This window comes from Stegostoma tigrinum, chromosome 14 (assembly GCF_030684315.1).
Source record: "Stegostoma tigrinum isolate sSteTig4 chromosome 14, sSteTig4.hap1, whole genome shotgun sequence".
NCBI lineage: Eukaryota > Metazoa > Chordata > Chondrichthyes > Orectolobiformes > Stegostomatidae > Stegostoma > Stegostoma tigrinum.
Genome location: NC_081367.1, coordinates 1,388,254 through 1,416,193, shown reverse-complemented (window position 1 = coordinate 1,416,193; position 27,940 = coordinate 1,388,254). Strand labels below are relative to the sequence as shown.

Genomic DNA, 27,940 nt, shown 5'->3' with positions numbered 1-27,940 from the left:
TTCAATTCATCTACTTTGAGGGCTTAAAGATTGCATAGCCCCCGGGATTGGGAAGGAGAAGAGTCCCAGATATCCATCGCTCCGGTGTCAATGCAAGCTGCTGTTTGAGTTTCTCCAGCATCGCCCCCCACCCCCCAGTTTAGATGGTATTTTCCGCAGTGTTATCACTCTGTGCTGTGCCGTGAGATTGAACTGTTTGCTCATTGTGTGTGCCCTCTGCAGGTTGAGTCTTGGTGTGCGGTAGGAGCTGCCTTTGATAGAGCCAGGAACGCGCATTCCTGACATTCCTGCCGCTGCTGCATCGCCCCGGCTGCAGCTGGGATCTTGCCATTCCATAGCGAGCAAGCAAACAGGCGGCTAGGGCTGTCCGGTTCCCAGTTCCCACACCACGGTCACTTCCAGCACCGAAATCTGAGCTTGAGGCAGAGCTAGGACTCTGTCCCTGATGTGAAAAACCCCACTCCAGGTCAGTCTCCCATTTCTCATTCTATTATAGTGTCTGTTCAGCCTTTTGGGGACAAGCTCGAACGGATTTCACACTCGAGCCTGCCGAATAGTCTGGAGAAGGTGCGACCTGTTCCGAGTGCTTCCCCCGGGTTCATCTGCTCACGGGAGAGTTATTTGCTCGCCTTACGGGTGTGAGCAGCCGCATTTTCACAGGTCTCAGCCGGAAACTGTCCGCCTCCCCGAGCCGTTTCTCCCAGTGCCGGCGTGAGCTGATCTCCGTCACACAGCCTACTGGCTGCTGAGCTCACTCAACAGGAATGTGCCAGCCAAAAGGAGCCAGTGAAGGAAATATACGCCGACTTAGTCACGATTAGACTGAAATATTCTTCCCGTGTTGCTAAAGATTTCAGATTCAAATTTTCACCCAGTGTTGGTAAAGATTTCGAATTGTAATTTTCACCCAGAGTTGGTAAAGATTTCGGATCGTAATTTTCACCCAGTGTTGGTAAAGGTAATGAGTTATAATGTTCACGCTATAGTGAAGATAAGGATTGTAATATTCACCCCAAGGTGGTAAAGATTTTAGAATGCAATATTGTATTGTAATATTTACTTTTGTATGAAAGATTATAGATTATAAAATCTCTCTGTATTAGTAATTATATTATAGTGCAAAAAATAAAGTGTACCTTTATGTTATTACCGTTTATAAGAGAACAAAAAAACTTAGTTTACTGTAAACTTTACAGATGGGAGAGAACTTTATCAAATAATAATTAAGTTCGTAAACAATTAGGCTCTTTGACATGCTGCAATCTCTGATGCAATTGTTACGCTGAAATTCTTCAATAATCCTTACAGATGTTAATGGCAAGAAAATCTTTTTATGTTTAACATTAGAGATTTTTGAAGAATATTGAAAATATATGGGATGATGGATTAGTGCTGGAGAGTGAAATGAGCAGACTTTTGAGTTGAGTGCAGTAGTGGATTGAAAGATGTTTTCACATTGTTGTGGAATGCATGTTTTGCCCCAGGATGTTGCAGGTTAGTGAATGAGCTATTGTTTTGGAAATTTGCAGGAATTCAGTTCCATTTGCAAGTCTGTTGTATTTTGTTAGTGGCCCCATTCAGGGAAAGCCATACATTAAAAAAAGTAGCCCAACTTTTCAAAATATACCTTTATTTGTGTATCAACTATTAATATCTGATGATCTGCTTTTTTCACCTTCTGCAAATGTATTTTGGGACCAGATCTGTTTCCTGCAAGTTTGAATGGTTAGAAATGGTAATAATTATTATTGGCATTTTAGCTGGAAAAAACACTTGCAATTTTGAGGCAGGGTTTATGAGAGTGGCCTGAAATTCTGTTGATCTGGAGTAAAATCAGAAACACATCTAAATTGGAGGAATAATGGGATCTCTTCACTCTTGATCACCCATCCATTCTCACAATGGACTAAGTGATTTTGTGCTTTCATTACTGCCAGCATTGCCTCAAATCGTTTCAAAAATCTTTGTGACTGTAGTCCAGTGGTCGTGCAGACCCTCCTTTACATGTTTTTTTAATAATCCATTCCAAATTCCTGTCAAACAAGATTTAAAATTTAAAATGAATTTCTCACCTATGTTGTGAGTTTTACAACATGTTGTCTGATATAGTTAAAGATTTAGGATCAGATAAAACACAGGCGGTTTTAAATGTAGGGGCTTTGAGAAGAAATCACTCACGATCTTTAAATTTCACAACTTATTGTGGAAGTTTCCCACAGGATATTCAGGCTAACAATTGCTCAACGTCTCAGCAGCCAATCCCCAACTCCATTTTCCACCCCCCCCCCGCCAGATTCTTGCAATAGTCATTTCATACTCACAATTTAATGTCTGACATTCCTCAAATTCATGCCATTATCTTGTGATGATAAAACAACTACCCTGAGCCTGGATAGCTGTTGTTGCAGCCTGACGTGCTGTCACCAGGGAAACAGTTCCCAGGGGCATGCATGTGGGCAGCATTTGGCTGGGGCAGGCTCTGGAACGCAATGTGACAGGGTTAGTGCTGCTAGATTGTATCCTGTGTCATTTTCTTGGAAATAACTTCAGTATTTTTGCTGAGGACGAGGGGGAGTAAGTGTTGGCAAGTTGTGCACATACTGTTCGAGCTTGAAAGAAACACTGTACGATATAGAGTCCTGTGCTTGCCTGTAAATCACTCATTGTGCCCATTTCACAAACTTACTGCACTGAGAATTCAATGGGCATGTGTAGTTTTGCAATGTTACAATTGATTTCAAGACTTAATTGGTATAAAAAATGTATTGAATTTGGTAGATTGAGGATGCAAGGGAGATTTATTAGAATAGTATCAAGGCAAAGAACACTTGTTATGTGGAGAGATTGAAGAAGCTGGGATTGTTAGTCAGAGAAGGTAAAGGGACTATTTGACAGGTTGTTAAAATGATAAAGGTTTTTGTTTTGGGGAGTTGAAGTGTTCCCATTGGCAACAAAGCTGGATAACTAGAGGACACAGGTTCATAGCGAGTGGTAAAAGAATCTTGGTGGAGAATATTTGAAAAAAGCAACTTTTTATTATCTGCCTGAAAGGGTAATGGAGTTAGCTTCAAGAACTTTCAAAAAATAATTTCCAAAAGGAAACGATTTTCAGGACTGTGTGAAAGCAAAGGGGCTGAAACTGAAACTCATCTGAAGAGTTGACACAAGCATAATGGGCTGAATGGCCTCCTGACCTTATGGGTTCTATGAAGTATGTAACAATTAATTGACGGATCTCATTGTTTGATATCAAATGTGTATACATGTATAGTGTGTGTGTGTCTGTGATGTTTGGAATTCATTACCTGTTTTGTGTTTTAGGATCTAACCATTATCTGAGCTACAATGAGAACAGCAGAAGACTCGTCAGGTACGGTCCTACACAGACTGATCCAGGAACAGTTGCGTTATGGGAACCTTACGGATAATCGCACATTGCTGGCTATCCAGCAACAGGCAATGAGGGGAGGATCCAGCAGTCCCCAGTCCTCTTTGGAAAGCCTCACTCAGGAGGAGTGTCAAATTGTCCAGCATTCTACCCGGCAGGAGCCACAGGGTCAAGAACACCAGGGTGACCATGCTCACTCAGAAAACCTGCTACATCGCCTACACCAGCTTCAGTTCAATGGAGAAGAACTCCCATCTTATGAAGAAGCCAAAGCCCAATCTGAGCTCCTGGCTGTGCAGAGGAACCAACAGGCTAGGAGCATAGGTTCTTACATGGTTGCTGGAACAACCCAGAAGGCGAGCACTGAAGACAAATCAGTGACACGTGAAGTCAGTCCAGAGCACGTGCTTCACGATGATGCCCTAAAGGAATTGAAACATGGACATGTGCGGTCTCTCAGTGAGAGACTCTTGCAACTTTCTCTCGAGAGGAATGGAACCAAAGGCCAGGTGACCATGAGTTCCTCACACAGCTTTCCCCAGCTATCTCGATACCAGAAACAGCCAGTGCAGGCAGGATCTCAGGTGCCTTGTCATTCCATTGAGCCTAGGGGTCCTCCCCCAGAATACCCCTTCCCTGTGAAGTCTGCAGCTCCGATGCTCAGCCGTTCCCAGCAGCACAGTTGCTTTTACGATGAGTCTGCTACTCCATATTTCCACCAACAGCAGGATGTACCTGGTGACTATGATTACAGCAACCAATTGCGAACAGACAGGTAAATATACTTTGCACTATCTCACATTGTAAACCAACTGAGATTCTTCAACATCTTCCAATATAATTAAACATACCAATTGACTTGAGAGTTCCTGGGTTCCCTCACCCATTGACTGCACCATACAGCCGCATTGATTTCTAATGGTCAGCACAGTCGCTCCTTTGATTCCTGAACTCTGTTCAATTATCCACTATATCCTAGGCTCAGTGACACAGTGTAATTTCTGCAAAGTTTTTGCGGGGAGGTAGTGACAGTCCGAGAGGAATCATTCCAATTCCTTGTCACTACAGATATATATGATGGAGAATGTCAGTTTCATGGGAAATGGTTTAAAGTACATTGATTCACAACCATGACCTTAATGACTGGCAGAGCAGGCTCAAGGGGCTGAATGGCCAACTCCTGCTCTGGTATTTTAAGATCTCAACTTTGATGTCCTTGCCTAAAACCATTGTTGACGTCTCATCTCAATAATCCCTTGGGTGATGTTCAGAAGAGGTTTCTGTGTCTAAAGAAGTGTACTTCAGTGTAATGACTGGCTCCAACAACAGAGAGAGAAGTACAGAGTGAGACAGTGTTTCATGACAGGGAGTCTAATAACTATAGGTTAAGTGAAGAAGCTGCACCATGTCCATTTTCTTGATTGCTGGGTTCACGTTATTTATCAACCTTCTTCTTTAAACATGCACTTCAGGAGAACAAGTAAAATAAACTGAGAACAAATCTTCAACGATTGCAACCCGTAGGGTCATCTTGCAAAGAGAGTGCTTACAGAATGTCAGTTACTATACCTGAGCAATCTTTTTAAGAATGTTTGGTACCATCAATTTTAATGTTCAAGATGTTAACTCCATGCCCAGCATCAATCACTGTGCAAGAGCATTTATGCAGCAGTCAGGATCCAGACAACACTGTACTTTGCAAGATCTGTTGTCTCGTTTAGATTAGATTGGACTCCCTACAGTGTGGAAACAGGCCCTTCGGCCCAACAAGTCCACACGAAACCTTGGAGCATCCCACCCAGACCCATTCCCCTATAATCCACACACCCCTGAAAGATTTGGAAGGCTAGAGATCATTGTAGTGACATATTTAACCTAATGATAATGACCCATTGAATTAATCATATAGCACAACCTTGACAAAAAAAATGTGTCAGCTTGTGATTTTCTTAAGCTATTCTTCCTGTCAAGCCCTTCCTTGCTTTGGTCATGAATTGCTTATTTGAGTGAACAGATTGAGAGGTGAAGCAGTGTGAAGTTAGTCTGCTGCACCAAGTGTCCAAGTGAGATAACCTCCAAAGGGAAGTCTGGGCTTCCTGTATGGAAAAAGTAGGCGGCTTTAATGACCTACATTGTACATTCTATAAACCCTGTACATTTTTGTTGGAGGTGTTTTCTCAGAGTTCCTTTGTGACCTCTATTATTGTCAATTAGTTATCGTAAGGTCATCTTAAATAACAGAGCCAAACCCAGGAAGAAGAAATAATCTTGCCTGTTTGCTATAGATTGGGAGGAATGCCATGTGCATGAGGTATTGAACTAATGGCAAACCCATCATTCCCATACCTTTTACAAAAATCTAACCTACATAAATATGTAAATTATTCAAATTAAAATTAGCAACACTGTTACTTTCTGTTAGCATTCCTACTCTGTTAATTTAAATTACTTAAATATATTAGCGCACCAAAGAGCTGTCAATTATTTTTGTGAGTTTTGACTGTATTGATAAGATTTGAAAACTTAAGTGTTGCCGTAGTAAAACAAGTGGCAATGTGAAGGTGTGTCCTGTCACGTTCCAGGGAGGTGAATAATTCTCATCTTGAATTACCAAATGGGAAACTGGGAGATTAAGGCTGGAGGATCATTTGGAGTGAGGTCTGGATCAACAAAGTTGAGAGTTTGCAAACCTATTACAACGCAAGTAGCAATTTCATTTTGCAGTCAGAGATTGTTTGTTTTCTTTTGGTCCATCTTGGATCATCAGGCTGTGTCTGCCACTCTTTGGTTTGGGGTCGTGAAGAGGTAGATTTTTGTTGAAATTTGGAGATATGCTTTTTAGTTTATTGCTGAAACCCAGTTATGCTGAGCTGATAGAATATTGATATAGGCCTGTAGTTCAGTAGACAGGCAGAGGTTGGTTAGCCAAGATTAATGAGTCAACTGAGAACTATCCACACCATCCCCAAGGGAGATTATGTGCTCAGTTGTTAACAGAATAATAATGTAAAACAGTAAGTATTGAATCCTGTGACTTGTTCAGAGTAAAGTGGGACCATATTCAGAACAAGTATTTAGGAACCATAACCTGTAAACAAGAGGGGTCAGCCTAGAATTCAGGAGAATACTCAATTTGTGCAAGAGAAAGAAATTCTCATCAACAGGTGATCATCGATCATGATAAAGTAACAAGGTTTAAAGCAGTTTGTGGTGTTAGTCCATCGAATGGCAATCTAATGATCAGTATCCTCTTAGCTAACAGCCTAACACTGCATGATATTAAAACTCATGTGGAGATGTGAATTCATAAGCTTCATTCACAGTTGGAGAGATTTTGAAAGGTTTAGGACAGTATGATCCTATCATTTAATTTAATGTCTGACAACAGAATGTCTTGTACTCAAGAACATTGCATTACAGCTTTGATAGAGGCTGCAGAACATACTCCACTTCTATTATATTAGTACATTCCATTTGCAAACACATTAACAATCTTTGCATAGCCATTGCCTCTCATGATGTAAGAATAACTGATTTATGTAGCAGTGATCCAAACAATGTTTGTTGTCATGTTCTGAGCTTTTTAACTTTTTTCTATTTTCGCTGTGGTTGTATAATTTTAACCTGATTAGATTCAATGAACTTGGCTGGAGTTTGACAGTTGCTATTCAGGTTCTTTTATCTGAAATAAGGAACTGTAGATCGGGAACAAGGATATTTTGATTCTTTGTCAATCAAACCTTACTTTTAAAGGGAGGTTTCTTGTCTGTGTCTGTTCTATGGTGACACAGAAACTCAGAGGTTAGTGTAAAATCCTGAAGTAAACAGCAGGTATTTGGTCCAGCAGAGTTACATTCCAGACAATGAAACTATTGTGATGCCTGGTACATTGTTTTTCTTCAGGATGTCTCAAGTTCAAACAGTACATCCTGGCCAGCTGCAGAGGCACAGCTTCCTGCCCACTCCAACCTCTTCAACCATGGATGCCGTGCTGGTTAGTGAAGCCCCCCATGACAACAGCCAGATGGTGACAGTCGATCACGTGGCGCTCATTAACCGTGCCCAACAAATGGTAGAGATGCTGCTGAAGGAGAATGAAAACCTGAGGAAGGAGCTTGATGGCCACACTGAAAAGTCCACAAAAATCCAAAAGGTACGATGGAACATTTTTGCAAAGTGTTTCTTTTTGAGTTAGGGTGTGTGCAGTAGCATCTGACGGTATGGCTCAGTATCAATGGGTCTAGTTTAAAGTATTTGAATCTAACACTGATACAAGTTGTGGCATGGTAGAAAAATTAGGAGTTATGAGGTGAGGAGACACTGCTTAGGTGCTGATACTGCAAATATTTTGTCATTTGGAAATTTCTGACTTCCATTTGGGTTAGATGGCTGTGAATAGTTTCCAATGAATTAATTTGAAGGTTCAAAGCCTCTTGACTCATGCTGCCTGCATGGGGGTTTGGGAGGGGGGGGGGGTTTCAGTTGCATGTGTGGCTCGTAACTGTTGTCTCTTTAAGTAGCTCCCGGGGGACCACCAGTTGTTTTTAGTGTCTTCGTGGAATGTGAGTATCACTGGCTGGACTAGCTTTCATTGCCAATCCCTAATTCTCCTTGATCCGGTGTCTTACTAGAACCATTTCAGAGGGCAGTTATAAGTTAACCATTTTGCTTTCAGCCTGAAGTCATATGTAGGCCAGACATGGTGAGGATGTTAGTTTTCTTGCCTAAAGAACATTGGTGAATCAGATGGGTTTTTACAACAATTGTTAATGATTAATTGATTCTAATTAAAGTTAATAATTAAGTATTGCTTTCAGATTTTTATTGAATTCAAATTCCACCATCTGCCATGGTGGGATTCAAACCTGGGTCCCCAAAGCATTACCCAGGTCGGTAGTTCAACAGTCCAGCAATAATACTATTAGGCCATTGACTCCCCTAGGTGTGCCTTTGCTTGTTATCTTTCTGCATACTTTGAATGGTTTCTTGTTTTTACAGTCCACATGTTATTTGCAAATGCTGAAATTGGGTGGTGATAACAGCTGTATCGTTATTTTGATTGCATCTAATATGTTCATCAGTTTTCATTGACAAATTGCCACCCACAGTTAGAATGCTCTGCAATAATCTCAAAGACCAGATCCATGCTTTACATTCCTCTTTCTTCACTGTTTAAGGATGTGAATTCCAACAGCTTATTATCAACAAATGATGCACTGTCTACCAAACCTTAGTCAATAAAACAAATGATTACTTTTTTTTGCTTTGGATATTTGATGAGCAATTAAAGTTGTTCAGTTCGCAAAAGGCTTGTGCAATATAGCTCCTGAGACATAGTTTGTTACATTCCATTCTTAAAGACTCGTTTGTCCTTGGCTTCACTTTGATAACTACCTGGAGTGTTTTTAGTCTCATATGAAACTGTGAAACTCTGCAGCTGATAAACAGTGTACAATACTAACAGAAGGAAAAATCACTTGAGCTATGTGACTATCTGGTATCTATTATATAAATGCATTTGCCGTGACCAAAGCTACAGTAGATTTAAACATGTGCCATCTCCCTTCTGAGCTCAGCTGTAATGGCTGTGGAATGAAATTTGCTGAGGCTTGAAGAGAGAGACAATTTTTTTTCAGTGAAAGACCCTCTTTCATTTGCTTCTCAGTCAGGTGCAGGGAGGCTTGTCCATCTCACTAACCCTTGTTGAGTTAGAATAGAAGGCTCTTTGTCAAGAGAGAGTGCGAATGTAGGCCCCTCCACGTTCTGCTCCTAGTTCAGGAATGTTTTGGGATCATGTGTAGATTATGGGGATTACCAGTGTTCAACAGGCTCAATGCAGGTCTGAGCAGAAAGCCTTACTGAGTAATTGAATGATGTTTAACTGGGGAAGACCTAACTTGAATGATCAGTTTGTGCTACGTTTGCTAATTTTAACCAGAGCCGATTGGGAGAACAACAATTATTCCATTGACCTCAACCCCACTGAAATGAAGGAACTGCTATTGGAAAAGCAGTCAGGATTCCATACCTCTGATTGCAGTCCACCAGTTCCTGCTGAATATCTGTATGTGTAGGTGTAAGGATCCTGGAAGTGTCAACTGTAAGATACCAGCATCATTTAGCAGCCTACAAAAAGATGGGAGGAATAACTCACAGAAGACCTTACCACAGTGGTAGAGGGCTAGGAAAGGGGATGGAATTGAAAAGAAAAATTCTGCTTATGAAAGTATTTAATGTCAAATTTGGGAGTAAATTCCCCATTGCCCAAAAGCATTGTAGTCTACTTAATTACTGGTGTGAGTCCATCTCTGACCTCCTGTTTCCTTGAGCGGGCTTTTCTGACAGTGTACTTGTATATTCAGCCATTAGGTCCTGATTCTGTTTGGGTACACTGTTCATGCTTCAATGTTATTTCAGAAGTATATCATTTGTAGTGCCTTTGTCCAGTATTGCCTCAAACAGCAGGATTTGCATTACACATTGTGAAAATATTTTGGTTTTGATCAATTTTGTTAGTACCTGTCCGAACTTTAACCAGTTGGTGTTGAAAGGAAAGAGTTGACATCTTCCCAAAGTTAACATTCGCAAATCGAGCCTTTCAAATGGAGTTTAAACAAATTATGCTCTTAAGTAATTATTGAAAATGCTTATTTAAGAAGTCCACTGTATTAAGATGGAAAATGAGCAGGAGAGAGATGAATTAGCAGCTGTCAGAAAACCAGCAGAAGCATGAATGACAGAATGATCTCCTTCTATTTGATATCATTCTATGAAAATCTGAACAATTATAAAACATCAAATCACTTTTGGATTAATTTCACCCTGAGCATTTCTTATCAGAGAACCATTGCACCCTTCTGTGCATGTTATAGCAGCTCGATAGGGGACCAATTTGTCTGTTTGAATTTAGTGTCACTCGTGCTGCAATTCTTCTATTTAATTATTGTTCACTGTTCGCCATGCAGTTGGAGAGAGAGATCCAGAGAATTTCTGAAGCCTATGACAACCTCATGAAGGCATCTTCCAAACGGGAGGCACTGGAAAAGACAATGAGGAACAAAATGGAAAGTGAGATCAGGAGACTTCACGATTTCAACCGTGATCTGAGAGGTAAGCTCATAAATCAGAATATGGTGGCAGAAATCTCCTTTTTCACTAATTGGCAAAGGAGAAGATGGTCACAAATTGGAACAATCAAGAGGTTTAGTCCAAGCGAAAATGGGGATTGCTCATATTAAAGTAAAATTACAATTGCCAGAGAATTGCATCTTTTAAAGGTTAACAGTGTTAGCTGCACTAAAATGTTACTTGATGTAAGTTCCAAAGAAAAAGTTTTGGAACATCTGTTGCAATGTGAATTTGGATTTACGCATATAAATATCTTGATGTGTGGAGTTCCAAGAACTGAAGCTGACAAACTGGGGCACATTAAAAGAATCAGTGGAAGAAGACTAACAATGGGAACATGTTAGAATTTGTCAAAACAGGAACATGACTTTGTACGGGAGGATTCTGACTGCTTTGTCAATCGGACTTCATAATAATAACTCAACTAAAATATTATTGGTGTGAAACTGTTTAAGATGTTTTGCATTTAGCACAATGTAATTTGAAGATGAGTTCATGGCTTTTGACTGATACTGTAGTGCACTATTATGACCTTACAGTTCAATTGATTGTTTAATTCACAATGCTTTTTCCTTTTGTAGAAAAACTTGACTCCGCCAATAAACTGTTGACCAGCAAAGAATGTGAGATCTCAGAAGATGGTCAGAGCATTGTCAGCAGGCTGATTGCCCAAAGTAAGTTAGTTATCTGTTAAAATGATATGCATACATCTCCATTCCAAAAACACTAAACTAAAACATGTGTTAGCAGAATCAGCCTCTCTTGGCTCAGTAAAAGTGCTAAAATTTGAATAGATTTTATTATGCTTTGAATTTCCAGGAAGGTTTAGAAACTTTGTAAGTGGGACTTTTTCAAAGGAATCATTTTTAGTTTTTGTCTTTATTTTGAGGCAAGATCTTAAACCTTTTCACTGAGGGATATTTCCTGAACTCTGAACATTATTGCTCACAGCCTTCCTTCACACCCCTGCAAAATCGCGTGGACCATTTGAAACATTTATGACAGGTTTTAGCTGACATGAAAGGGAGTGCCAGCAGGGTTTTTTTTTTATTGCTCTTTCTCAATGGTGGAGGTTACATTCACCCCCATCCCTCTTCCTGAGCTGAGAATGGTTCACCCAGCCTCGAGATCAATCCCAGGCTCCTTCCTGGTTTATTACAGCTCCACGAATCCCAAGATAAACCTGGTGGAGCAAGGACTGTTGGTTGGTACAAGTGGATTTGCCTGGTACAATCATGTGTAACTAAATAGAGTTATCTGACATTTGACCTTATCAAGTGTAGACTGAAGGTTCTGTATAGTGAAATTGGTCAGGGGAAATGTGGACCACCAATCTAATGAGGGGTGACACTAGTGATTTGGACAGGCATAATTACGAAAGATGGCCTCCATGTGCCTCTGGGAATTTTGTGCAGATTTCCCTGGCCACTCATGAGCAAGGTGGAATCGCTGTTACTCACAGCTTCATGTCCAATACTATCAAACAATGGCCTCTGCATCTTTTTCTGCCATTCCCTACCAATTTACCCCATCCTACTCTTTTAGGAGGTGTGCTTAAATTGAGCAGATTCTTCAGGGTTCATTTCAAATGTACAAGGGACAGTGAAAAGCTTAAGTAGAGAGAGAAACCTGAGCACTAAACAAACTGCCCTTAGCACTGAAACACTCATGCCCTATGATAATAAAGGTAGTTTAAATTCTTTGCATACCTCAGGTGATTCTGGCTATTACTCTCCTCCCTCCTCCAATCCACAAACACCAGTTCATTTGCTCTTCAGTAACGTGGGCGGAGTTAATGGAGTATTGTGCAGTGTAATTAACACGCCACTTGCATGGAGTGTATCGCAAGCAGACAGGTTTGCTCTTGCCCTTGCTAATGTAGCCTTGTAGTCAGGTCAGGAGGGAGGCAGAGAGAAGGCAGGCAGTGTTCACTGGCTGATTGGAATCTTTTGAAAGCTGCAGAATTCACCCGGGAGCTGAGTTAAAGCCTGGAAGGCTGCTGCACTTTCCAAAACAAACAGGCAAGCAGATTGAAAATAGGATCTGAAGCATGAGAACCGATCTGCTCTGTTGAGATTCTGTGACTAGGAATCTGTGACATTTTCAATTTAATACACAATCAGGATTTCTGACTGTAGCTTATTGGTCACCAATTAGTTATAATGATCAGATATGCTTGGCACTTTGACCATAAAATGTTGCTGTCAGAACAGTTTAGAAAAGACATTTGGACATATACATGAGTAGAGAAAGGTTAACATGGGTATGGGCCACATGCAGGCAAATGGAACATCCTGGTTGTTCAGGTCCACTGTATCCTGAAAGTAGCAATACAGATCGATAGAGTGGTCAAGAAGGCATACAGCATGCTTTCATTCATCGGACAGGGTATTGAGTACCATAGTTGGCAGGTCATGTTACAGTTGTATAGGACTTTGGTTTGGCCACATTTAGAGTACTGCGTACAGTTCTGGTTTCCACATTACCAAAAGGATGTGGATGCTTTGGAGAGGGTGCAGAGCAGGTTCACCAGGCTACCCTCCCGGTATGGAGGGTGTTAACTATGAAGAGAGGTTGAGTAGATTAGGATTATTTACATTAGGAAGGGAGGTTGAGGGGGGGCCTGATTTGAAGTCTACAAAATCCTGAGAGGTTTAGATAGCATGGATAGCAAGAAGCTTTTTCCCAGAGTGGGCAACTCAGTTACTAGGGGTCACAATTTCAAGGTGACAGGGGAAAAGTTTAAAGGAGTTGTGCAGAAAGTTCTTTATGCAGAGCATAGTGAGTGCCTGGAACATGTTTCCGGCGGAGGTGGTTGAGGCAGGCACGAAAGCGTCATTTAAGATGTATCTAGGGAGCAGAGGGATACAGATCCTTGGAAAATAGGCGACAGGTTTGAACAGAGGATCTAGATCAGCACAGGCTTGGAGGGCTGAAGGGCCTGTTCCTGTGCTGTAATTTTCTTTGTTCTTTGAACTAGCTTAGTTTGGGAAACTTGGTCAAACAGTCATAGAGTAATACAGCATGGAAACAGGCTTTTCAGCCAAACTGGTCCATGCTGACCATGGTGCCCGCTCAGCTAGTTCCAATTGCCTGCATTTGGTCCATATCCATCTGAACCTTTCTCATCTATGTACCCATACAGATTTTTTTAAATGTTGCTATTATCACTGCTTCAACCACTTTGAAAGATTATTCCATATATGCACCAGTCTCTGCGTGAACAGGTTGCCACTCAGGTCCTTCTTAAATCTTTCCCCTCTCACCTTAAGCCCATGGCCTCTAGTTTTGAATTCCCCATCCTTGGGAAAAAGACTATATGCATTCATCCTAACTATGCCCCTCGTGGTTTTATACCCCTCATTCTCCTACATTCCAACGAATAAAGTCCTGTCCTGGCCAAACTCTCCGTATAACTCAGGCCTATTATACTTGGCAACATACTCATAAATCTTCTTTGCACATTTTCCAGTTTAACTCTGTCTTTCCCATAACGAGGTGACCAAAACTGTACACCATGCCCCAAGTCCAGCCTCAACAACAATTGTTATATAACTGTAATATAACATTCCAACTCCTATACTCAGTGCCTTAACTGATGAAGTCCAGCATGCTAAATGCCTTCTTCAGTACTCTGTTTCCCCGTGACATCATTTTCAACAAACTATGTAGTTGTGCTCCCAGGTTCCTCTGTTTCACAACACTCCTCAGGACCTTACCATTTACTGTATAAGTTCTACCTTTGTTTGACTTTCCAAACTGCAACACCTCTGACTTATCTGTATTGAATTCATTTGCCAATTCTCAGTCCACTTCCCCATCTTATCAAGATCCCTCTGTAATTTTTGATAACCTTCCTTGCTATCAACGATACCCTCTAATTTTGTATCATCCGTAAACTTACTGATCATTGCCTTGTTTAGTCACATCCAGATCATTTATGTAAATAACAAAGGTCCTAACACAGACCCCTTTGGCACACCACTAGTCACAGGCCTCCAGTTTGGGAAACAACCTTCAAACATCACCTTCTGCTTCCTACCATTGAGCCAATTTTGAATCCAATTAGCTAGCTCTCCCTGAATCCCATATAACCTCACCTTCATGACTAGGCTGCCATATGGGACCTCACCAAAGGCCTTAGCAAAGTTCATATAGACAACATCCACCGCCCTAGCCTCATCTATCCTCTTGATTCCCTCTTCGGAAAACTCTAAAAGATTTGTCAGACATGGCATCCTGTGCTCAAATCCATGCTGACTATCCCCAATCAGACCGTGGCTATCTAAATGTTGTTTGATCCTGTCTATCAGTATCCTCTCCAATAACTTGTCTACCACTGATGTCAGGCTCACTGGCCTGTAGTTCCCTGGCTTGTCTTTGCTACCTTTCTTAAACAATGGAACAACATTAGCCAGCGTTCAGTCTTCTGGAGCTTTACCGGGTGGCTAAAAATGAAGCAAAAATCTCTGCAACGGCCTCTGCAATTTCTTCCCCAGCCTCCCACAACATCTGAGGATGAACTTGATCAGGCCCAGAGGATAATTCCACATTAATGTGCTTTAAGGCTGCCAACGCCTCCTCTCTGGTAAGAAGAATGCAGTCCAAAATATGCCCACGTGTATCCCCTATTATTTAGCATCCATAATTCTCTCCTCAGTAAACACTGAGGAGAAATATTCAATACTCTGTTTTTTTTTATATATTACTGAGCTAGGTACAAACAGGAGGTGAGGACTTTGATTTTCCCAACAGAGTCTCCTCTTTCAAACATACCTGACCATGTTTGTGTTATGTAGGCCTCCTGCATTTTTTTTTCCAAATGGCAGCGCTCACACCTGCACTGCCAATTGCTCACCACCGTCCAGTCACTGTTCCTGGAATGTGTGCACATACCAGGGCAGGAAGTGGGTCATGATGCATTCCAAATTGTGGTGAACATCTTGCTCACTCCTCCACTCACTACTCACTATTCCTCTACTCGCTGTTTCTGCACTCAGGACTCCTTCACTCTTTGTTCACCCTAGCTCGCTCCCACAGCACTGACATGAGCCCACTGGGTTTTCTCAGGGTTAGGTGACATTTTGAGTTGAGACTGATCAATGCAGTTGGATAGGTTAGACTTGTGCCAATAGTTTCCCAGCATTTGAACTGAACATATCCATTCCTGTGAACTAGTCCACAGCACAGTTTTGTGCCAAAATACAACAATTGCTGCAGTTCCTGTATCTTGATCAGGGAGTTGCTGGAGCAACTTCCATCCAAGGCTAAGCTCCTGCGTGGTTTTCTCACACCATTGCCAGACTCCATGGACAAGTCCTTAGATCCCCACTGGAGGCTGGCTGGAAACCTCAATTTTAAGTTTTGCTGACCTGGCCACACTCGGGGATGTCTCAGCAATGTGCTTTGCTTTTCAATCTCTGATTCTGTTGCACAACATTGGTTGTGTTGAGCGCAGGGTACAATTCTGTTAGTCATAGCTGAGCGATCACCATGCTCAGTGTGCAAAGCACAGCGCAGTGGGAATGTTTGCTATTCACCCTCATCCGACTGCATTCCTTCCCTACTGAAAACCCATCTTTCTCCTGACCACTCAGCCAGTTATATAACCAATATTGTGAGACCATGTGTGTGCCTGTCTTGTGAGAGATAGAGTGTGTCTGTGTGTCTGTGTGTCTGTGTGTCTGTGTGTCTCTGTGTGTCTCTGTGTGTCTCTGTGTGTCTCTGTGTGTCTCTGTGTGTGTGTGTGTGTGTGTGTGTCTGTGTGTGTGTGTGTGTGAGAGACATAGTGACTATATTTGTGTTGTGACAGTGTGCGTGTTTGCATATGTGAATATATATGTTATAAATATATATCCAGCAGATATTGCTTTGGAATAAAATAATAACGTTAAGTGTGAAACTAATCACGGCAACCTGGCTAAGACACAACCTTGCAGACAGTGCTGTGATTGGTATGTTATGAGACATATGGACATCGGAACAAAGTGTGGTGGGTTATATCTGCAACAGTCATGGTAAGCCTAAACTTGGTCAGCTACCTCACTGGCCCTGTTGACATTTCAGTACAGTACTTATTAAAAGTGAGATGGTTGTAAACCAGACTGCAGAATAAATCAATTACTCCATCATTACTGCCAGCAAACTCCAGAGAAATGTGCATTCAAGGCCAAGATCCTTCTCCTTTACTTCAATTTACCCAGTTTTGGAGTGGGAAAGCCTTTTTTAAAAGGTTAAAGTCCTGGGTTGCTTAATTCCTCAGCCTCTTGTGGCCTCAATCTACTGTATCATTTTATCTTTGAGGGTATAAATCATGCTATCCCATGGTCAGGAAAGTGTTAAATTCAGCTTTGCTCTGGGAGGTATGTTGCTGTTGGAATGTGTGTGATTGTGAACTATGTAGGTCAGGAGGGATTTGTCCCATGACTTGCATCAACAGCCGAGCTTCCCCTCCTCCCACCCTTAAGCGCATTCTTTATTGAATGCCCGAACTTTATAGCAGGAAGTTAGGAGCCTACCAAGGTCTCTCAGTCATTCCCTTGGGCAAGGGGAGGGGAAAGGAATGTGGAATGTGGGTTTCTGTTGATGTTGATACACGAAGCTTTTACGGAAGAATTAAACAAAAAACAATGCCAGGATTTGTGATGCTTTCACACATTGTTTGCAAAGTTGCTGAAGAAGGATTATGAGCTGGAATATAAAGCCTTTTACTCTCTCTAGAAAGTGGTTTCATGTTTTGTGTTGTGTGGCTGTCAGTTTTACTGGGCTAGATGCTATTTCCTTCATTGCTGCATTGCAGGAATTCATTTTGTTTCTCAAACTTGAACATGCATGTTTCTGCATCTATATCAGTTTGATCTGTGGCTGCGTTCAGTGAGCAGTCGCTGAGGACGACCTGTTCAGGCAGGACCCTGTTCATAACTCCCTCTAGTGGGAACAAGCCTTGAAGATAGGAATAGGCATTATACAGCCAAAGCTGGATTTAATAATCAGACATGGTTAGTCTCCACTCTCAGTAACCCAACAAGTGGTAGTGAGGACATGCTGCACTGTCAGAGGGCCAGTACTGAGGGTGTGCTGCATTGTCAGAGCCAGTACTGAGGGTGTGCTACACTGTCAGAGAGTCAGCACGGAGGATGTGTTGCACTGTCGGAGGGCCAGTACTGTCAGACAGTCAGTGCCAAGGCGGCTCTGCACTGTCTGTGGGTCATGAGGGAGTGCTGCTTTGTCAGAGGATCAGTACTGAGGGAATACTACACTGACGGATGCAACATATTTTGGATGAGATCATTAACTTTAATTGAGGTTTTTGAAAGATTAAATAAGGTTAGTGCAGTTGATGTGGTTTACCTGAACTTCAGTAAGGCCTTTAACAAGGTTTCACATGGAAGCCTCATTCAAAAGTGCCCATGCATGCCCATGACAAGTTGGCAAACTGGATCGAAAACTGGCTTACAAATAGGAGACAGAGGGCGAAGGTGGGGGAATTATTGTTGTGATTTGGAAGCCTGTGATTAGTAATGTACCACAGAATCAGTGCTGGAACCCTAGCTGTTTGTTATGTACATTGACAACTTAGATATAAATGTAGACGGCATAAATAATAAGTATGCAGAGGACATAAAAATTGTTGGTATTGTTGATTGTGAAGAGGATGGCCTCACACCACAGTTTGATATTGATCAGCTGGTAAATTGGGCAGAGCTATGGCAGATGGAGTTTAATCCTGATAAGTCTGAGGAGTTTCATGTTTGTTGGTGTAATAAGGGAAGGGCATACACAAAGAATGGTTGGTGCTGACAGAGTACTGAGGTTACCAACAGACCTTGGTACAAGGCCATAGATCTCTCAAACTGTCTTCAAGGGTAAACAGGGTAGAGAGGAAGGCATAGCTGATGCTTGATTTCATTAGCCGGGGAAGTGAATATAGGAGCAGGGAAATCTTGTTACAATTTTAGAAAACAGTGCTTGGCCACGGGTAGAAAACTGTGTACAGTTTTGGTCACCACACTGTTAGAAGGATGCAATTGCACTGGAGAAGGTGCAGAGGAGATTCACAATGATGTTACATGGGATGGAAAGTTTCAGTTATGAGAACAGACTGAACAGACTGCATTTGTTTTCCCCAGAGCAGTGGAAGCTGAGGGGACATCTGATTAAGGTATACAAAACGATGAGAGGCATAGTCGGAGTGGATCATGAAAATCTCTTTCCCCTGACAGATATGTCTAAGACCAGAGGGCATAATTTTAAGGTCAGGAATGAGTGGTTTAGGGGAGACCCGAGGGTAAAACATTCAACCCAGGGGATGGTGGATATTTGGAATGTTTTTGCCTGAGAGGGTGGTGGAGGCAGGTACACTTGCAACAGTTAATAAGTCTCTGAATGGACACTTAAAATGTCAGGGCACAGTAAGCTAAGGACCAAATGCTGGTGAATGGGATTAGTGTAGTTTGGTGTTCATTGCTTGGCATAGACAGGGCAGGCCAAACGGTCTGCTTCCATGCTGTATGACTCTATCTCTAAATTACCTGGTCAACACCTCACTGGGAACTTGCTGCGGAAATACTGATCACATTTCCTACACTTTAGCAATAGCTATAATTAAAAAGCATTTTTTTGCCACAGCTGGATCGTTGATTGGAATAGAAATGCCTTCCTTTTTTCTTTGTGGAAGAGATGTCCCTTCCCCCTACACCTATATATAACTAGCCTGTAGGTGATGCTAGATTACTAGAGAATGCAATGACGGAGCATAAGTGATGAATCCTGAATCCATTGGGGTTCAGAATAATGAGAAATGATGTTATTAAAACATGTAAGATTCTGAGGGGTCTTTACAAGGTCGATGCTGAAAAGCCATCACCTTATATAGGAGAGACTAGGACCACAGGATACTGTTTAAAAATAAGCAGCTCCTCATTTAAGATGGAGACGCAGAGACACTTTACGAGGGGCAGGTAGTCATTAGTCTGTGTAATTTGCTTCTCCGGAGTATACCAGAGGCAGAGTCATTGAATATCTTTAAGGCTGAGGTACAGAGATTTTTTGACTAACAAGTGAGTCAATGTATCAGGGTGAATCAGGAAAGAGGAGTTAAGGCTTGTATCAGATCAGCCATGATTGTATCACAGGTCAGGTTCCAGAAGCTAACTTGTTATATACAAAATAAAACCGAAAGTGCTTAAGAAACTTAGCAGGTCTGAGAGCATCTATGGAGAGAGGAACAGAGTTAACATTTTGAGTCTGATATGACTCTTCCTCACGTGTTGCTGTGTTTGTAATGACTACTTTGTCTACCAACAGATCGAGAACAGCAGCAAGAAAAGGAGCAGCTTCGAAGGGAATTAAACTTGTCCCGCAGCAGGAGTGAAGAACAACACAAGCGAATGGGGCTCCTTGACCAGGCACTCAACAGCACCCAGTCCAAAGTAGTACGGCTAGAAGATGAGGTACTTTGTCTAAATTCTATCCGAATGAGTCAAAATCTCCTGATGAGGAAGTGGGACACTAAACTGGGGTGTGTTTCTTGTCTCTCATTCTCTGTCAGCTGCGGAAGAAGCAAGCATATGTGGAAAAGGTGGAAAAACTCCAGCATGCGCTAACACAGCTGCAGGCAGCCTGTGAGAAGCGGGAACAGCTCGAACTGCGATTGAGGAACCGACTAGAGCAGGAATTGAAGAGCCTGCGAACACAACAGGTAAAGGAAGAAGCTGAACTTTTAGCACAGAGCTCATCCTGCCTTTCAGATTGAGTTTAACCTTTTAAATTCCTCATCAACGTAATTCAGTGTAAAAATAGATAGATTTACTGGTTGAAAATTAGATTGTTGCTGGCCAGCAAAGGGTAGATTTCTGCAGCCTGTTACAAGGTCCTTGGCTTTGTGCATTGTGATGAAACAGGTGAGAGTTAGTTTAAAATTTCCCAAAATCACCAGATTGTGGAAACATCTCAAAAATATGATTGAGTTTTGCAATGTTGCAGCTGGCTGCCAAAACAAAAATAAAAATTCAGGTAATACTTGCTATTGAATGGACAGTCAACAACTTGCATTTGTTTGGCACCATTCGCATCCTTAAGAAGCCAAAAATGTGGCTGCCAAAGAGCTTTTATGTACAGCCACTGTTATAAAGTAGCAGGTGCACTAGCCATTTTGTATCTAGCATGTCACACAAACAAGCAATGTGATCGTGATCCCATCACCTCCTTAGTGAATATGGTTAGTTGAAGGATAAATATCAGCCAGGATTCCAGGCATTGCTCCCCTTCCTGATCTTCAAAATACAATATTTTATGTTCAGCTTTGTGAGCAAGCATCTCCTTGGTTAAACATTCCATCTGAAGGATGGCATTGTAGCATTCTCTCGGTACTGTCCCGCAGCACGTGACTGCGGTGGGACTTAAACCCACAATTGCTTAAAGCGCTAGCTGCTGAGCCAAGATTGAAAGCTGCACATAGACTTCTGACAATTTAAATGTACGTTAGCAGTGGCTCCATTCGTTCATTTCTCCTAAGAATTAACAGTGGCTTCTCTCTGTCCCCGACAGCGTCAGGCGATTACCCACAATGCTGGAACCACAGAATACAGTGCTCCAGCTCTGATGGAGCTGCTCCGGGAGAAGGAAGAACGGATTCTAGCCCTGGAAGCTGATATGACCAAATGGGAACAGAAGTATCTAGAGGAGAGCACCATGCGACAGTTTGCAATGGATGCAGCAGCTACTGCAGCTACCCAGCGGTACATGCCATGTTTGTAAAACTTTTTCCATCTAAATACTCCTCATCAGTGAGTCGCTGAATAAATCATTCAATCTCAATGCATCAGTGCTCAAAATACATGGAGAGTTTCCATGCTGGGAGCTGGAAATACCAAGAATTTAACAGGACATGCCCCTCTTCAATTGTTCTTTTAATGCCCTAACTTAAACAACCTATGTTATCTCTTTTAAAAAAAATGCAAGAAAGCAAATTTTAAATCTTTTTTTTAAAAGCATTGAATTATATAAAGATTCCAGGACAGAAACAGGCCATTCAGCCCATCTCATCTGTGCCAGTGTTTCTGCACCCACCGTTAACCTCACCTATTAGTGTGTCTTCGCCTTTCTTTCTCCCTCATTATCTTTCGAAATATTCGCCTCTGTTGCTCAACTTGGTGCCAAATTCTACACTCCTCTCTCCACACTTTTCCAGGATTCCTATTGGATTTGTGATTGACTTTATTAATTTGTTGACACTTGGTTTTAGATCCCTGCCCTGATATCTCACCTATGTCCACGTAATTCTGATGATGTCCATCCTGTCACCTCTCAGCCTTTCCTCAATAAATGAATGGTTTCTCTTTTCTCCCACAGAGACACCACAATCATCAATCATTCCCCTCGGCACTCCCCAAACAGCAGTTTTAATGATGGATCCTTGGAGAAACCTGTTTTCTACCAGAGGGGAGAGGTCATTGTGAGCAGTCATCGAGATCAAGAGATGGAGAGCAGGTAAAGCTGTTTATGCAGGGTCCTGATTTGTAACAAGTGATCTTGTTATTAACTCCTTAATCAGAGTATCTATGGCTTCATTGGCCTCACTGATAAATACAGGCCTGGGGATAGTATTTTCCAAAGAATCAGAATGTATTGACTTTTTATTGCTGGTCAGAGTGACTGAGTTGCTCACCGTCCAGGTTATTACTGGATGATTGCTTGTCCTGTGGACAAAGCAGTCTGAAGGATGGACAGACATCCATCTAGAGACTTCCTTTTTGGTCCTAGGCTGGCTGTCTCAATGCCAGGTCAATAAGCTCATGAACATAAGGCCTCGGTTCCACCTTGTGGTGGTTCTATAAAAAGTGACGTTGCTGTGGTACAAGAACCTCGATCGAAATCTGGGTTCAGTGTGTATCCTCCGTCAGAGTGTGTACCTCGGGTGGAAGTGTAGCCCCAGTTGGGGTGCATACCTCTGGTTGCAGCATATTGAATTAAACATCTTGAACACAGCAATGGATAGTATTTGTAAGAAATAAAGATATATAACATGAATTAATTATTAATAATTTAAAGGGACTGCACAGTTTCCAAGATTTTCTGCGCAGTTAGCAGCGGTTTTAGAGTGGTCACTGTCAATAAAGTAACTGTGTCTGTTTCCTCTGGGTTCAGGATCAAAGCCTTGCACGCACAAATACTGGAGAAGGATGCCATAATCAAGGTGCTCCAGCAGCGCTCGAGGAGGGAGCAGGTAAAAGCTGAGCAACCTGCTCTCCGCCCAGCACGCTCTGTTCCGTCCATCATGTTGGCCACAGGAGTGAGCCACGCCAGTTCCGTCAACCATATTAACAATGAGCAGTTTCTTGACAAAACAACGAGAGGTGCATCAGGTAAAGAAATGCTAGAAATGTTTTAGTTCTTCCAACATGACATGAATTTCTTATCATTTTGTGCAATCATCAGAAATAGGAGCAGGAATAGACTTTTCAGCCCATCAAGCCTACTGTAGTAATGCCTTTGACTCCCTTATGGGTCACAATCTATCTAACTGAACATTGGATATATGCAATAGCTCGGCATCCACCACTCTCTCGGGGAGATAATTCTAAGCACTCAAAACTCTCAGAGACAGCCCTCACATCTGTCCTAAAATGGGAGCCCTATTATTTTTAACTGGGCCTCAGTTCCATGTTTTTCTGCACAAGTGGAAACATCCTCTCCTCATCTGTCCTGTCAAACCCTCCTTCAAGAATCGCATATAAGATCAACTCCCATTCTTACAAACTCCAATGGAATAAACTTGATTCCATCTTTGAGGATGCCTTGTGGACTAGTTCTGTCCTGTTTCCTGTCATGAATCGTGAGTGACATATGATATAGCACAGTTGGAGACAACTCAGCCCACCATACCTGTGCTGGCTCTTTTGATGAGTTATCTGGTTATAAACTCACTTTCTGTATCCACATGCCTCCAACAAACTCCCTTTTTTTTTAAGTGTACACAATCCGCTTTTTCAAATTATTACTGAATGTACTTCCGCCTTTCTTTCTGCTCATATTAACTCCTTATGTTCAAACTATTCTCATCTCCCTAGCCCCACCACTTTCTACCTCCTGCTTTCAGTCAGATCCCATTGGTTAATCTGACTCTTCTGCCCAGGGAACAGCATCTCCCTTCTTTCAAAGCCTCTCCCTGCTTGGAGCACCTTGACAAAATGATGCTGGGTAATTCCTCATGTGTCGAGCATTACTGATGTGCCATTTTTATGCATCACCGGGAACTGGTCAGCCAACAGCTCACTCTGTTGTAAAAATACTGTAAGTCTCCAGGAAAAGGTTAGGTGAGCAAGTCTAAGAGTTCTGGGCTTCTACGTAAAGTTCTGTGACAACAGTAAACTTGAGAGCTTCATTATGAACTGCTGCCAACAAACTCCAGTTGCCCAGTTAGTCAGCATCCAGGAGGTTTTCAGTCAGCTTTATAACAGTGAGTTGTTAGACTTATGCAAGTATTGTATTGACCACAACTTTGTATGTTAGTTTGGATCTTGCTAACAGGTTTGTTTCATGTAATCTGCAAAAACTATATTGAAGCAGAGAGCAAGGATGTTATCTGAAGTTTATATTATGGATTGTTTACAGTGTAATAAAATTAAGGTTCGGTTCTTAAAATCCCTCCATCTCTTCAGGCACCGTTAGCAAAGGTCTAACAGAAGATCCAGCAGCCACTTTGGCCCTGCATCCAGTGACATCCCATGCCAAACACGGGAGCAGGGATGGTTGCACACAGACTGAGAAAGTGGTTGAGACTGAACGTACAGCCTCAGGCCAGGGAAACCCAGAGGACAGTGAGGCTGCGATCAGCTTGCGAGTGACCAAACCACCAGCTAGTTCATTAGGTGAGTGCCTGTGGTTGGCGGCAATACCAAGTGATAGAGGGAGGCAAGACATGAGGTGGTAAATTGGTCTTTCAATGTAGAGGTGGGTGGAGGTAAGCAAAATGACTCATGTTTCTCTGGCCAGTAACCTAGCCATAGACTTAAAAAGTTGGAGATTGTGTTGATTCCCACTTCTGGTGTCTTCACATTAGACCTTCCGCCCCCGTAATCTGGTCTAATCGCAAGGAATTCTGGCTATGCCGTTTTGAATCAGATACAGGTGATTCTGAAGTTCAGGGCTGAGGTTGCGGGTGGAGGTTCTAGTAACTGAGGTTGAAGAGAAGAAAATGGATGAATCTTGACTTTTGATACTTACAGATACTTCACAGCCGGTGGCTCAGATGGTCTCCAGCAATATTAGGAGCCAGGGATCATCAGACAGCGAAATGGTTGAAATTCTTATCTGAACAAGACTCTGATGGCAGGAATCTGAGGACTTTGGTAAAACATTAACATCTCCTTCTTCGGAAAGCCTTTCTCTCCCCTCAGCCCAGATGTCGAAACAAGAAGAAAGCTCTGTGCACATTTGTCTTTGATACGAGCTTTACACTTGTGTGAGGTGGGAGAATGTGGAATGTAGGGGCTGGGGAGATATAGCCTTAAATGCTATGAAGCTGCTATGTAGACTGTTGTACACATGGGAAGAGCTGTGCTATCCATTGTGCCAAGTGTGTACATATCTTAAGTGACAGGAGACACTCAAGAACTAACTCAAATGAGTCATGACTGCTGTGAAGCTGCATTCTGTGATGGACACAAAGGTCTCGTAAGAGGTGACAGTATTTTTTCACACAACTGCCAAGCAAAAAGCTTCACAGCAGCGTTTTATATATATATATGAGTATGAATACATAGTACTAGATGGTGCTACATAATATATACTGTACATAAGGCTGTAAATCCAACTTGTTTAGCACCTGTTTTGTTTCAGCTTTAGACACTGTGCAATTCTCTGCTGTTACTAAAATATCTTTTAAAAGCTAAATTCAGTTCTCTATTGGCAGCCGACGCTCTCACTCCAACATTGTCATTGCCCAGCTGTATGTTTTCTCCTGTTGTCCATGTACCATATTGATTATTGCTCAGCTGTTACACTTAAAGTGCATAAGTTCCACCCACATCTGAACAGTGCCCAAAATTTCCATTACTAACTGGGAGATTCTAGCATACACTGTGTACTAAACAGGAATTGAGCAGCTCTGTCATGTGTTACACAGTGTTTGTTACAGAGCACACACACTGTTGCTGCTGCCGCATGTCAACACTTAGTCACAATCACACTTCGTAAAACATACCAAGTGGCCAAGTGTTCTGCCATTGTGTAGGTGCATACGCTGAGATGGCATCACCTGCACTGCAGTGGCACCACAACCAACATCTTCCTCAATAAGATAGACATTTTTTTGAAGAAAAGAATGAATCTGCCATCTGATGTCATATGCAAGGGTCTCCAAAGTAAGGGCCAACTGGTTCCATGCCAGTCTCTATTTAGACAAACCCCTGCTTGCCAATCCATCTATAGGTGCACCTTACCTGGCAGAGCATGCTCCCAATAGCACTAAACAGTTTGTCAGTTGGATTTCCAGTTCAGTCAGCAAGGCAGGAACACACACTATTTACATTCCATTTTCAGCTTCTATCATCTCTCTCCAGTGATACTTTAAGAATATTTCAAAATCACAGGGCTGTGTCAATGTGCAGACAGACCCGTGCTCCTCTGAATTAAATGTCACAATGGGTGTGTATGAGCATCTGATTCTAGAATCTGGGCAGCCAGGCCTCTGAGCCGGAGAATGCTGATGGTCCCAGCATGCCTGTGTTGATTGTATTCAAAGAAACACTGCTCCTTCTGGGGGCAGTGGAGGCTGGGTCATCTGTCAACTTGTACTTCCAGATTGATGTTTAAGGGCAGGCAATGACATTGTGGTGTTATCTCTGGGCTGTTAATCCAGACACACAGGTAATGTTCTGGGTGACCCAGGTTCAAATCCCACCATGATTGAATTTGAATTTCATAAAAATCTGAAATTTAAGAGTCTAATGATGACCATGAAACCATTGTCTATTGTTGGAAAAACTCATCTGGTTCTCTAACGCCCTTTAGGGAAGGAAACTGCTATCCTTACCTGGTCTGGCACTAGATGTGACTCCAGACTCTCAATAATATGTTTGACTCTTAACTGCCCACTAGGCAATCAGGGGTGGGTATAGTCAGGGCTATATTAGGGCTGGCCTAGTCAGTGATGCCCTCATCCCATGAATGAATGAAAAAGATCAGTGCCCAAATTGTGTGGTCTCAGGCCTTCACATTGTCATTCTGACACTTGGTAATGTCTGGATGTGCAAAGTGCAATTTCCAGATGGAGGTCTAATTTGTGAGTTGACCACAATGGAAATGTGAAAAACCCTCCTCAGAGAGTGCCCTTTCTCCTGTAAGTGAAGGTGTAACTCTTGTAAACGACTGTCCATGTGGGTCCTGTTCGTTATTGGGTTTGACAAGAGTATATCTGTACTCTGTGGCCACTTCCTGTGAATGATCCCATTACCCTGAGGATATAGCAGATTTCACCAGGAAGAGGCACTACGATAAGGCTGGTTTAACTCAGTGGTAGCTGGTTTCTGCCACAATTATTACTTTCACTCATTTATAAAACTAGACAAATCCTGAAAACCTGGACTGTGGAACAGGATCAAAAGCCTTGGTTTGATTATCCAATGTTTCTTTGTCACTAATTGAGACTGAGCTAAGGCCAGGAATATTCCAGGATGATTCCCAATCTTAGTGGCTGTACCCTGACACATTTCAGGAAGTCCGCGTTTGGAACTGACAAATAGGGGCAAACCAGCGATGCTACACCCAGTCAGATAGCCAGCTGACAAACATCGGGGTTTATGACCTGAATAAATGAAGATCCAAAGCAAGTTATTGGATTTCCAACTGAGCAAGAGCCACTATCTGCACAAAGTGCTGTATGTGGGCAACCAGATTTCATATGTTCACTGTACATTTCAGCTTGTGTGGCTGTGACATCACCAGAAATGACTGGGACCTGGACAATAGAGGGAATTGACTTCATTCAGAGCTGGAATTGCTGAGTTATTTAGATAGAGACTTTTCTGCAATAATGTGCAATTGCTGGCCATTGCCTATACTTTGTGACAGCATTCACACCGTTTACAAAAAAATTTGTGAAGCAAAAAAAGAAAAAAAAATGTTAATATATTTTGTACGAATATTTGTACCTGACACCGGCTGTATTTTAGTGCCATTGAACCTCATGCCAAAGATGACAAACTGCATTATTATTGAGTAAGTTATGTAAGTATTTAAATGTAAACTCAAGGGTTTGTGTTAAGGCACCATATCCTGGGAAGTGCTGCGCCATTCTGTACGGTTGTGCAGTTGTTTGAAATTATTGATGTGAACTTGCAGACATGGGGATTTTTGTATTGAAATGTCAGCATACATTTCAGTAATAAAATCAGAAATTAACTATCACTTCTTCCATTTGTA

General features: G+C 42.0%; 2 protein-coding genes across 4 annotated transcripts in view; one reads left to right on the top strand and one right to left on the bottom strand.

The window, feature by feature from the left end:
- cep63 (centrosomal protein 63) overlaps positions 1-27,940 on the bottom strand; it is a 551,023-nt gene that overhangs the window by 282,765 nt on the left and 240,318 nt on the right. The gene's annotated exons all lie outside the window — the stretch shown is intronic.
- On the top strand, positions 205-27,925 carry amotl2a (angiomotin like 2a). Of its 3 annotated transcripts, none has more exons than XM_048542547.2 (12): positions 205-466; positions 3,322-4,163; positions 7,292-7,541; positions 10,354-10,498; positions 11,098-11,190; positions 19,823-19,968; positions 20,067-20,216; positions 21,065-21,255; positions 21,869-22,006; positions 22,664-22,881; positions 24,178-24,387; positions 24,745-27,925. In XM_048542547.2, exons 2-12 carry the CDS (start codon positions 3,346-3,348, stop codon positions 24,831-24,833), a joined length of 2,448 nt encoding a protein of 815 aa, XP_048398504.1. In that variant the 5' UTR covers positions 205-466; positions 3,322-3,345; the 3' UTR covers positions 24,834-27,925. The 3 variants fall into 3 exon arrangements, with proteins under 3 accessions (XP_048398504.1, XP_048398505.1, XP_048398507.1); XM_048542548.2 differs by lacking the exon at positions 205-466 and adding an exon at positions 602-958; XM_048542550.2 differs by lacking the exon at positions 205-466 and adding an exon at positions 2,394-2,499.

Coding starts and splice junctions, on each gene's coding strand:
- amotl2a (XM_048542547.2), top strand. CDS start 3,346: ATGAGAACAGCAGAAGACTCGTCAGGTACGGTCCTACACAGACTGATC. Junction 7,542..10,353: donor AGTCCACAAAAATCCAAAAG/GTACGATGGAAC, acceptor TTCGCCATGCAG/TTGGAGAGAGAGATCCAGAG. Junction 22,007..22,663: donor GATCAAGAGATGGAGAGCAG/GTAAAGCTGTTT, acceptor CTCTGGGTTCAG/GATCAAAGCCTTGCACGCAC.